At 42.4% G+C, this 12,467-nt stretch overlaps 1 protein-coding gene across 4 annotated transcripts in view; it reads left to right on the plus strand.

The window, feature by feature from the left end:
- COL18A1 (collagen type XVIII alpha 1 chain) overlaps positions 1–12,467 on the plus strand; it is a 1,701,455-nt gene that overhangs the window by 1,374,801 nt on the left and 314,187 nt on the right. For all 4 annotated transcript variants that reach the window (XM_044075903.1, XM_044075900.1, XM_044075901.1 and 1 more), the window contains 2 exons: positions 797–844; positions 5,266–5,301. In XM_044075903.1, the coding sequence (XP_043931838.1) occupies positions 797–844; positions 5,266–5,301 (84 nt within the window). The remainder of the gene's footprint in view (positions 1–796; positions 845–5,265; positions 5,302–12,467) is intronic.

The raw sequence follows: 12,467 nt of genomic DNA on the forward strand, positions 1-12,467 counted from the left end.
TCCTGTGTTCCTAGTGCTGTCACCTTCTTATTCCTGTGTTCCTAGTGCTGTCACCTTCTTATTCCTGTGTTCCTAGTGCTGTCACCTTCTTATTCCTGTGTTCCTAGTGCTGTCACCTTCTTATTCCTGTGTTCCTAGTGCTGTCACCTTCTTATTCCTGTGTTCCTAGTGCGGTCACCTTCTTATTCCTGTGTTCCTAGTGCTGTCACCTTCTTATTCCTGTGTTCCTAGACTACCTTTTGTACTTGTATCAATAAGCACCATTTTTGACTTTGATGTTTTTTATTTTTACATTAGTCCTTCCACCGTGTAGCAAGCCCCTCTTTTACTTCCAGTCTTTCATTTCTTCCCCTGCTAATCCACTTATTCCATTGTGCCTGCTTTAGATACTCTCCATCCATATTTAGTAATTTCCTGTTTCTCTTAATCTCCTCTCTACCCCTTTTTATTCTATCCATTCCATCCCAGCTGTGGTACATCTTTGTACCCTTCTCTCATCTTGTAAATATAATGTACATGTGTACTGTGTATTGCTTGTCATTACTTTGTTTTAGTTATTTTATGAAGCTCTGTGCTGTAACTGTTGTCTGACTGGATTATATCTTGCAACTGCTATTATTGTTATTGTTTTTGTTGCTTTTCAACTGGGTCTCCTCTGAAAATGAGCCCTAGCCTGAAGGGTTAAACCAGTCAACAGAATGCACATAAACATTTTTTTAACCGTGTTGTAAACATCCAGATGTGGTTAATCACAAAATGAATCTGTACAACCTTTTATTTTTTTTTTGTTTCCTAGGATGACATGGAAGGATCTGGTGTTGTAACTGGTACAAGAGGCCCACAGGTAATTTTTATGGGTTATTTAATGTGAGCTGATGCTTTTAGTACATTTGTGGATATTCTGTGACAGACCATTAAAAAGGGAAGCGGTAATTAATCATTTGAGACATTTAGCTGCAGAGCATGGGGGCTGGGGAAGGAGCTATCCGGAATTTCAATGACCCATGGTGATCTGTGAATGCCATGACAGGTAAGAAAACCAGTCGGTGACTGTGGGTGTGAACCCACAGTGGATTGCAGGCGCTTATTCAGAATGCAAGAATATTGTTCCAAGAGAGCAGGTCTAAAGTGAAACTTGGAGGTATGATGGTAGGGGACAGATGCGTAGGTAAGTTTAGCTTTAGGAGAACTGAGGGATGAAAAGAGAGAGGTACATGACTGAATGACATCTAGAATCCTCAGGATGATTTTTAAGACATTGTTAGTTGTACTAAACTTCTTGATCAGGTCTCATGGGGCAGGAGTCCCAGGGTACTTGAAGCAAGCATTGGTGATTCTTAATCTGCAAAAGTGAAGCAAGTGGTAATCCAAGTTACTATAGGCCAGAGAGCTGACTTCAGTTGCGTGCCAAATGATAGAGGAAGTCTTCAAACCAAAATTCATGAATTTCATAGAACACAGTGGTCACCAGTGAGGAAATAAGAGGCAACCTTATGGAGATGAATCACTTCTTAGCCTTTTGGCTAAGATCAAGTGTGTGTGTGTAGCTTTCTGGTCTTTAGCAAACCAACCGATAAGGTTCCACATCATACACCCCTTGCAAAAGTAAAGTGATAGGAGTGAGTAGTAGAACAGGTTGATAGATGGAGAAATGATTGCTGGGGGCAGAGGTAGATAGTAAGGATGAGCTGTAAGTACAGGAAAAAGTAGACAAGCAGTATCCCACAAAAGTGTTTCTTAGGTGCAACCCTTTTCAAAATGTTTGTCTTCATCTTCACACATGACATGGTAAACTACATCAGTCCTTTGTAGATGACATTAAGGTTGAGAAAGCTGTACCTTCTGACGCTGCAAGCTTGGCAAGGGGCATAGAAGGCTGCAGTCATGGTCTTAGAGGTTGCAGTATAGCCATTCCATATGCACAGTGATACAGCTAGGAATGACGAGCCAATAACATTAAAAGACCTACAACAGAAGATGTTGGAAATTATTAGAGAAGCATGAAGAAATGGCCTTTGTGCAAGAGGGCAGCAATGAGAACAAACCAGCTGTTAAGATGCACAGCTACAGGCATGGCCTCCAGAAACGGACATTAATGCCCCCCCCCCCCCTGTATTAGTTTGCAGGAATGTTTGCAGCTGAAACACAGTATACGTTTCTGGAGGCCTTATGGGGGAAAAAGAGATCACTCTACTAGAAGAAAAGGTAAAATGAATGTTGCATTGAGGATCCTGTGTGCCGTGGAGGTGGAGGAAATGACTTATATATACATATATATATATATATATATATATATATATATGTACATAACTATAAATATATATATATATATATGTGTGTGTGTGTGTGTGTGTGTGTATAAATAAATATATATATATATATATATATATATATATATATATATATATATATATATATATATATATATATATATATATATATATATATATATATAATAAAATATATATATATATATATATATATATATATCTATATATATATATATATATATATATATATATATATATATAGATAGATAGATACAGTGGATATAAAAAGTGTACACACCCCTATTAAAATGCCCGGTTGTTGTGATATAAAAAAATGAGACCACTATAAATCATTTCAAAACTTTTTCCACCTTTAATGTGACCTATAACTTGTACAATTCAATTGAAAAATAAATCTGTTAGGGGAAAATATAAAAAATGAAAAACATACAATAAGCTGCTTGCATAAGTGTGCACACCCTTAAACTAATACTTTGTTGAAGCATTCAGTCTTCTTGGGTACACACCTGCTATCAATTGAAGAGACTCTAATTAACCCCAAATAGAGTTCAGCTGTCCTAGTAGGATTTTCCTGACATTTACTTAGTTGCCTGCTACAGCAAAAGCCAGGGTCTGCGGAGAGCTTACAAAGCATCAAAGGGATCTCATTGTTGAAAGGTATCAGTCAGGAGAAAGGTACAAAAAAAATTTCCAAAACATTGGATATACCATGGAGCACAGTGAAGACAGTCATCAAAAAGTGGAGAAAATATGGGACAACAGTGACGTTGCAAAGAACTGGACGTCCCTCCAAAATTGATGAAAAGACAAGACAAGAACTGGCCAGGGAGGCTGCCAAGAGACCCACAGCAACAATGAAGGAGCTGCAGGAATTTCTGGCAAGTACTGGTTGTGTGCTACATGTAACAACAATCTCTTGTATTCTCCATGTCAGGGCTATGGGGTAGGGTTGCAAGATGGAAGCCTTTTCTTACACAGAAAAATGTCCAGGCCCAGCTAAAATTTGCAAAACAATACATCAAGTCTTACAAAAGCATGTGGGAAAATGTGTTATGGCCTGATGAGACCAAGGTTGAGGTTTTTTTGCCAGAGTTCCAAAAGGTACATTTGGCGCAAAAACAACACTTCACATCACCAAAAGAATTCCATCCCCATAGTGAAGCATGGTGGTGGCAGTATCATGCTTTATGGTTGCTTTTCTTCAGCTGGAACTGGGCCTTTAGTCAAGGTGGAGGGAATTATGAACAGTTCCAAGTACCAGTCACCTTTGGCCAAAAACCTTCAGGCGTCTGCTAGAAAGATGAAGGTGAAGAGGAATTTCACCTGTCAGTACGACAGTGACCACAAGCATACATCCAAATCGACAAAAGAATGGCTTCATCAGAAGAAAATTAAAGTTTTGGAATGGCCCAGCCAGAGCCCAGACCTAAATCCAATAGAAAATCTTTGGAGTGACCTGAAGAGGGCTGTGCACAAGAGATGCCCTCGCAATCTGACAGATTTGGAGCACTTTTGCAAGGAAGAGTGGGCAAATATTACCAAGTCAAGATGTGCCATGCTGATAGACTCCTACCCAAGAAGACTGAATGCTGTAATTAAATCAAAAGGTGCCTCAACAAAGTATTAGTTTAAGGGTGTGCACACTTATGCAACCAGCTTATTGCATGTTTTTTATTTTTTATATTTTCCCCTCACAGATTTGTTTGTTTTTCAATTGAATTTTACAGATTATAGGTCACATTAAAGGTGGGAAAATTTTTGAAATGATTTATTGTGGTCTCATTTTTTTATATCACAAAAAACAGGCATTTTAACAGGGGTGTGTACACTTTTTATATCCACTGTATATATACATATCTATCTATCTGTCTATCTATCTATCTGTCTAATCTAGCTTTAAGGCTGTAGGTGTTTATGGCATGTAATATGAATGCAGTAATTAATAATTGGCTAATAATAATTGGATAGTGTCATTTCAGAGTGCCCCAGTGCATGTCAGCTTGGTACAAAATAGTTGGCAAGCCTTCTTGCTTTGTCAGCGAAGGTCTGCATCTCCCTTTCCAAGGCTTTCAAGACTTGTTGTCACCATTCTGTGTTTTTTAGGAAGAGTCCATCTGCCGAACACTCCAATTTAGTAAATTCTAATTCAAAATGTATTAAAGGGGCTCTAATCAGTACCAATAGTCTTATATAAAAAATAAAAATGTCTGAACTTGAGGTGCTTGTGGAACTTTTTTGCATACTGAATAGGAAATCTCATCTGACTGTGAGTGTTGCAGCTAACCTAAGGCCTAGGCTTTTTTGGGGGGGTGGTGTTGGAGGCCCTCTTTCCAGTCTGGCAGTTTATTCCACTTGCGTTCCACCCTCTCCATAGTACCTTGTACTAATTCAACTATTTTGTGATACCCACTTTATACTGTCCAGGGTCACAGTGGAGTCAAAGCTTATACCAGTCTTGCAGACAAGCTTAAAGTAGAGAATGAATCTTAGAATTACACACACACACACACACACACACACACACACCCACAACCACACACTCACGTGGGCACATACAATGTACGTGTGTGCACACATGGGGACACACAGACGCATGCGCGCACACACACACACACACTCACGTGGGCATACATAAGTGCACGTGCATACACACACACACACACACACACACACACACACACACACACACACACACACACACACACACACACACACACACACACACACACACACATAAGTAAAAATGAAGTTCCACAGGGAGAAACTCATGGAATTTTCTTAATGTGAAATTTTTGTTTTAATAATCCTTCTAGAAATAAGCAAAGCTTTTTTTCATTGCTGTGGCAGCACATAGTGCCAAATTACTTGGTTACTAGTTAACTACTGCTGTTGGTTGTCTGCTTACTGGTATTTTGTCATTTCAAAAACAGACAATGTGAAGTAGACTGATTTATTCTTTTATTTTCTTTTTCAGGGAATACCTGGCATACCTGGACCTGTGGGACCAAAGGTTAGATGTCAGAAAAATGTTGTAGTATCATGCCTCCTTAAACTTTGCATCTATGAATTCTGTGCCACTGCTATGAAGTCATATAAATAAAACTGTATTTAAGTGTTGCACAAACTTTTTCCCTTTGGAAAGCACAAGTTTCAGTGAAGTATACACTGTGTAGAATATTGCAAGTGCAGTAGGTCAGTGGCAATAAAAGTGTCATGGAGACTGTAATGCTAGATTAGTGAGGCCTACCCTTGCAGTTAACTAGCTGAGGGGTTACTATCAGTAAGACTGAAATTCCTACATCATATACGTCATGGCTTCTTAGTGAGCTGAGTACTGCCCTTCAGGGCTGGCTTAGAGCAGAAAACAGAAAGCTTATCAGACAGGCTACAAGCCATTAGGAGAACTGCCCCACTCCCAGTGACCTCACTTCACCCAGTTGTCCTTCGCTCCTTTGCCCTACCACTATTCCTACCCAGTCCTAACATTGTTTTCTTTATATTTGTCTGGCTGCAGCCCTACTTTCCGACTCGAGTAAAGTGCATCCCCTTCACAGTACCCATTTACCTCTTCTAAAGGAAGTCCTGAACTTGTTTACCTCCCTCAGCTCTTCCCATCCATACTTATCCTTTCCCAGCTTGTCTTCTATATCTACTTATTTCCAGAGCTCTGTCAACTTCCTCCTCACTGATGTCCTTCAAGAATGCAACTGCAGTCCTTACATATGGGTTGTCCTGCCTCAGGCAGCCCTTCGGTCGGCCGGATTCCAAAGTCTGGGTCCGGCGTCGGCTGATGTCGGCTCCTTCCTGACGTCAGAGCGGCCAGGGTATAAAAGCATCAGGCGACGCCATCTTCTTCAGTCTTTCTTGCCGCGTGGTGCCCTAAGCAGAAGCAGTTCGCAAGTGCTGGTCGACCAGCTCCTGTGTTTTCAGATACCGAAGTCATCAAAAAGCTAAGTACCCCGTTGGGGAACCTTTTCTTGCCTCAGCCGATGTCAGATAAAACTGCAAAAGTTAATAATTGTTTGTCTTGTGGTAAACAAATACCTCATAAGGACTTCCATTCTTACTGCCTTCCCTGCCTCGGCCCAGACCACGACGTCTCGGCCTGTGCGGCCTGTGCTTGCTTCAATAAGCGCACACTTAGGCACCGGGCAGAATTTGCTGTAGACTTTTTTGGAGAAAATTACTCCTATATCATGCCGTCGGAACTACCGACAGCACATACTTCCAAAAAACGGAAGGACCGGGACCGACATCCGCGGCCCGTGACTTCCACCGACACCACGCTAAAGCATATCGCGAGTGCATCGGTCTCTTCGGAGGCGGTAATTCAACCGCTCCAGGCCGACGACACCGTTTTACCGTTCACTTCGGTACCGGAGGCTTCCCCGGTGCCAGTTGTTGATTTTCCTCCTGAAACCGAAGCCCAAGATTTGCCTGACACCATACCGGTGGACAAAGTTACTCAAGCACGTGGGGCAGCAAGGCCTCCTGTGCCTATGTCCATTAAGGCCTACACACGTGCTAAGGCTGCCAGCCAGGCTAAGTCTCACCCTCCTAAATCTTTTCTACAGGGTTCAACTTCTGATAAACAGATCATGACTTTAGCTGCAGATCTAATTTCTTTAATCAGGGGCTCTCAGGCTCATCCAGACAGAGGTTCTCAGCCTCCTTCAGACAAAAGGCCTAGGGTTGAGCAGGTGGATACTCTTTCCTCAGAGGAGGCCTCTGGTGAGTTGGACCATTCAGATTCCCAGGAAGAATCTTTCCCAGCCTACGAGGATTCGGATGCTGATGAATCCATTCCCTCTGCCTCTCCTCCTGAGGATATTTTTTTTCGGGGAGATTCTCCACTCCATGAGAGAGCATTTTCAGTGGCAGGGCCAGGATTTCTCAGACTCCAGGAAAAGGCTTCGGACTTTCCTTAAGTTACCCCAGCACAGGCCTTTAGCTATACCCCCAGTGTTAGATGTATTGGATGATGTGTACTCAGACTCCAGTACTTCTCCTGATTCTCTCCCTCCTGCTCCTGTCAAGCCTGACAGATATTATAGGGTTCCTGAAACTCATAAGCATCTCTTTAAGGCCCACTCTGTTGATCTAGAAACTATTTCTCAGGGGCCCAAAGGAGTGGCCACTTCCACGACCAAGAATCCTTTGCCCGCAGACAGGGAATCTAGGTCCCTGGAGAGGTGGGGTAAAAAAGTTTATACTTCATCCACCCTTACCATGAGGGCACTTAACTGTCTTTTTCATATGTTTCAGTATCAGGATTTCTTGATGGATGATTTACAAAAGAAATTAACCTCTCCTGAGCCTTTAGATAGAAAGGCCTTGCAGGATTTGGTACATAATACTCAGCAGGTTAGCAATCATTTTCTTCAGTGTGGTTATGATGCATTGGAAGCTTCATGTAGGTCAGCTATGACAGGGGCCGTCATACGTAGACATGCTTGGTTGAAAGAACAGACATTGCCAGATCATGTTAAAATTAAGCTTCTTGATGCACCACTGGAAAAAGATAAGCTATTTGGTGCTAATGCACAGGGTGTGTTGAAATCAATAGAGGAAAAAGCTAAATCAGTACAAACAGTCAAAGATTTCCTCCAGGTTCAGCCACCAAGGTTTAGCAGGAATTGGCCTTCAAAGAATTGGTCCTTTCCAGACACTGACAAGTTCCAAAGGGGAAAAAACAGGCATGCTCGAGGTAGAGGGCAATACCGAGGCTCCTACAGGGGCCGCCAATGGCAACCAACAAATCAGAGAAGTGGCGCTGTTCCACAGGTACAACCACAATGACTTGACTTTGACACCGCTGACTAAGGCTCAAAGAGAAGCACCTTTAGGCAGAAAATTATCCTTATTTTCAAAAAATTGGCACATTTTTACAAAGGACAAATGGATTTTGGACATAATAGACAAAGGTTACAGGTTCCACTTCCATACCTTACCAGCAAGACAAGGCATGCCAAACCTGCCACACAATCAGAGGGCAGAGGCACTCTTACAAGTTTCAAAGCTACTACAAATCAAAGCAATAGAAAAGGTTCCTCCTCAGGAACAACGCCAGGGATTCTACTCAAGACTGTTCCTTGTTCCAAGAAAAGAAAAGCAATGGAGACCTATACTAGACTTGTCCGCTCTAAACACTTTTCTCATTGTGCCAAAAATTCAAAATGCTGACGTTACAGCAACTCCTTCTCATGTTGGGCAAGGGGTCTTGGTTGGTTACTCTGGACCTCAAGGAGGCATACCTGCATGTCCCAATCAGACACAGCTGCAGAAGATACCTCAGATTTCTTGCAGGGCCAGAGCATTATCAATTCTCAGCATTGCCTTTTGGCTTATCTACTGCACCCAGAGTATTCACGAAATGCCTGGCATCAGTAATTGCGCACTGCAGACTCCAGGGGATACAAATATACCCTTACCTGGACGACTGCCTTATTCAAGCGGACAGCAAGCAAGCCTTGATAAGAAACTTGGACTATGTCATTCATCTACTGCAGGCTTTGGGATACACAGTCAACATTCAAAAATCGAGACTACTGCCATCCCATCAAATAATTTTTCCAGGAGCCAAACTGGACACAGATTCACAAATGGCTTTCCTTAGAGAAGAAAAACAAGAGCAATTACCAGTTTACTTCAAAAGCCTAGCAAAGCACACCCAGATGACTGCAAGGAAGATCCTGCAGGCCCTGGGTTACATGGCATCTTGCATTCTTCTGATTCCACTGGCAAGACTACACACGAGAAAACTACAATGGTGCCTAAAACGTTTATGGTCTCAACACAGCCACAACTTAGAAGCAACTATTCCACTCATTCCATGTCTACAAAAGGAATTTTTGTGGTGGGCACAAGCAAGCCCGCTAAACAAAGGCATGTCCTTCAGCAAACCTCAAGCAAGCCAAACCATTACAACAGACGCCTCAGATCATGGATGGGGGGTGCACATGGAGGGCAGATGCATTCAAGGGCAATGGGCTCCCCGGGAATTGCATCTGCACATCAATCAAAAAGAGATGTTGGCAGTGATTCATGCAATCGAGGCCTTCAGAAAATTTCTTCAGCAAGGTCATCTGTTAATAATGACAGACAACACCACTGTTATGTGGTACATAAACAAACAGGGAGGCACCCATTCTTACCCCCTCTGCAGACTAGCAATGACTCTTTGGGAAAAGTCCCTGAAACTGAACATACAGTTGCAATCCCAGTTTGTTCCAGGCAAGGACAATGTTCTGGCGGACAGTCTAAGCAGAAACATTATGGATCCGCACGAATGGATGTTGCATCCAGACATTTTTTCACAAATAACTCATGCATGGGGAAGGCCGGACGTAGATCTCTTTGCCTCACACCTCAATCATCATCTGAAGAAGTTTTGCTCAAGGTCTCACCATCCTCAAGCCTGGAGAATGGATGCTCTCTCCTTCAGCTGGAATTCTCTAACAATCTATGCATTCCCACCTCTATCATTAATGACCAAGGTGTTACTGAAGATCAAAGCAGAACAACTGAAGGGCATTTTGATAGCTCCAGACTGGCCGAGGCAGCACTGGTATCCATTACTAAGGAGCATAACTCGCACCAAGCCGTGGCCCCTGCCTCAATGGCCTCTGCTTATAACTCAGCACAATTACAGGACTGTTCATCCCAACTTGCAAACATTGCAACTGGCAGCTTGGAGGGTTCCATGATTTCTACCCATATCTCTCTCTCTCTCTCTCTCCAAAAAAGTTCAAGAGATCTTACTGGAAGCACGCAGACCTTCCACCAGAAAAACTTATTCAGCCAAATGGAAGAGATTCAACATCTGGAATGCCAACAGGGGTCAGGATGCATCAGTGATGAGCATCCCACAGATACTAGAATACTTGGCAGAAATGCTTCACAATGGCCTTTCATATTCTTCCATAAAAATACACGCTTCAGCAATTTCAGCAAAATACAACAGTGATCCACCTGTGTTTTCACATCCTTTGCTAAGGCAGTTTCTAAGAGGGATAAAGAATATCAAACCTCCAAGGAAACCACCAGTGCCTGCATGGGACCTCAACTTCGTCTTGGAAAAATTGACCCTTCCACCTTTTCAGCCAGCAGCATCTTCAGAATTGCAATTTCTCTCCTGGAAAACAGTTTTCCTGTTGGCAATTACTCCAGCAAGAAGAGTCTCGGAGATACAGGCCCTCATGGCAGTACCTCCATTTCTCATTTTCCATCAGGACAGAGTCTCTTTAAGAACCAATCCTTCATTCATGTCAAAGGTGATATCCAGGGTTTCTCTAAATCAAGCAATTCACTTGCCTACTTTCTTTCCCAATCCTCAAAATAAAGGAGAAAAGCTTCTGCACACTTTGGACATACACAGACAATTGCACTACTACTTGAACAGAACAAAGGCCAACAGAAAGTCAGACCAACTATTTGTAGCCTACGCAGCTGGAGTACAAGGAAAGGCAATTTCCAAGCAAACAATTTCAAAATGGATTGGAAACTGCATCAGATTCTGCTCCTCTTTCCATGGAAAAGGTGTGCCAGCCAATATCAGGCCACACTCCACCAGAGCTACAGCCACCTCCACAGCCTTTCTAAGAGGGGTGGCTACAAAGGACATTCTAGAAGCTGCTACATGGAGCTCCGTGCATACATTTTCCAAGCATTACAACCTGCCTTTATATTCCAGATCCCGAGCAGGCTTTGCTTCGGCAGTCCTGCAGGTTATTTTAGCTACACCATCCTTATCTTAGATCCTACCACCCCCAGCTTGGCTATGGTATTCAACCCATATGTAAGGACTGCAGTTGCATTCTTGAAGGACATAGTACAGTTTTGTACCTACCATAAATGTAGATGTCCGATAGATATGCAACTGCAGTCAGGTTTTCCCTCCCTCCTACCCCTCTGTTATTCTCTTTATTGGGTCCACTCCCCCTTTCTCAAATTAGCTGGGGAAATCTGTTATGGTGTATCTGTTTATTACTGTTGTGCATGTCTGGATTTTTTATCCATTCTCTAAATTTAGCCTTCCTTGGAGGGCACCTGGCATCTGGGGCAAGAAACACTGAAGAAGATGGCGTCGCCTGATGCTTTTATACCCTGGCCGCTCTGACGTCAGGAAGGAGCCGACATCAGCCAACGCCGGACCCAGACTTTGGAATCCGGCCGACCGAAGGGCTGCCTGAGGCAGGACAACCCATATGTAAGGACTGCAATTGCATATCTATCGGACATCTACATTTATGGTAGGTACAAAACTGTACTTTCACACCACCACCACAGTTTCTCTGCCTGCCTACTTTCCTAAAACGTGCAGTGCATCTTTTAAATTCTTCTCCTTTTCACCTCGGTCACACTCAGCTTAGCCGACAGCTCAAAATTTCTCCAGCACATATGTTACCCTTAAACACTCGTAAAAAAAGCTTTCACCTTGATATTTTCATAGCTTCTCTCGCTAATTTCTGGCTACCTCTATTAACCATTGTACCCAGTCAACATTCAGTCAAAAATGGCAAGCTGTACCTTAAGTGAACAACTAACTTGGATGACCTCATCCCACATCAACAAATAAACTGGTATGGCTCCCACTATGTTGCACAAAATCCTTACACTGTCACTATTTCAAATACTCTCCATATTGTTTCTACACACTATTACATTAGCTCCATGGCTTATATGTGCCAATACAGTAAATGTTTCAGGCTAAAACAGACCAGACTACCTTCACCATAACAACCTACAGCTGATGAAAGGATGCTTTATTTTATAATCCATACTTCCACACTTGTAGAATGCTTTAAACAGTTAAACTGTTGATCAAATACTTGATTCCCACATGTACCAAACATATCAGTTATTCTTTTTTTGTGTTACTGTGCTCCACTGATCTTAAGCATGTGTAACTCCTATCACGTGCCAACAAAATGTAACCGTTTAACAGTAACCTACATGAACACAGCCAGTGTTAATAATAATTAGTCTCAATTAGAAGGCTGGTTAGATACTTACTGGTCAAAATTCTATCCATGATTGAAACATGACTGAAAAATAACATCTGGTTTTCTCAGAACATATTGCACAACTATTGTCTTATCCAGACAATTGACCAGATAAAAGATTTGGGGGTGGTGTCACTCTGGTTAGCATAACTGCAACATACACCAGAGACTC

Source organism: Protopterus annectens, chromosome 6.part1 (assembly GCF_019279795.1).
Source record: "Protopterus annectens isolate FY-2018-M chromosome 6.part1, PAN1.0, whole genome shotgun sequence".
NCBI classification, from domain to species: domain Eukaryota; kingdom Metazoa; phylum Chordata; order Ceratodontiformes; family Protopteridae; genus Protopterus; species Protopterus annectens.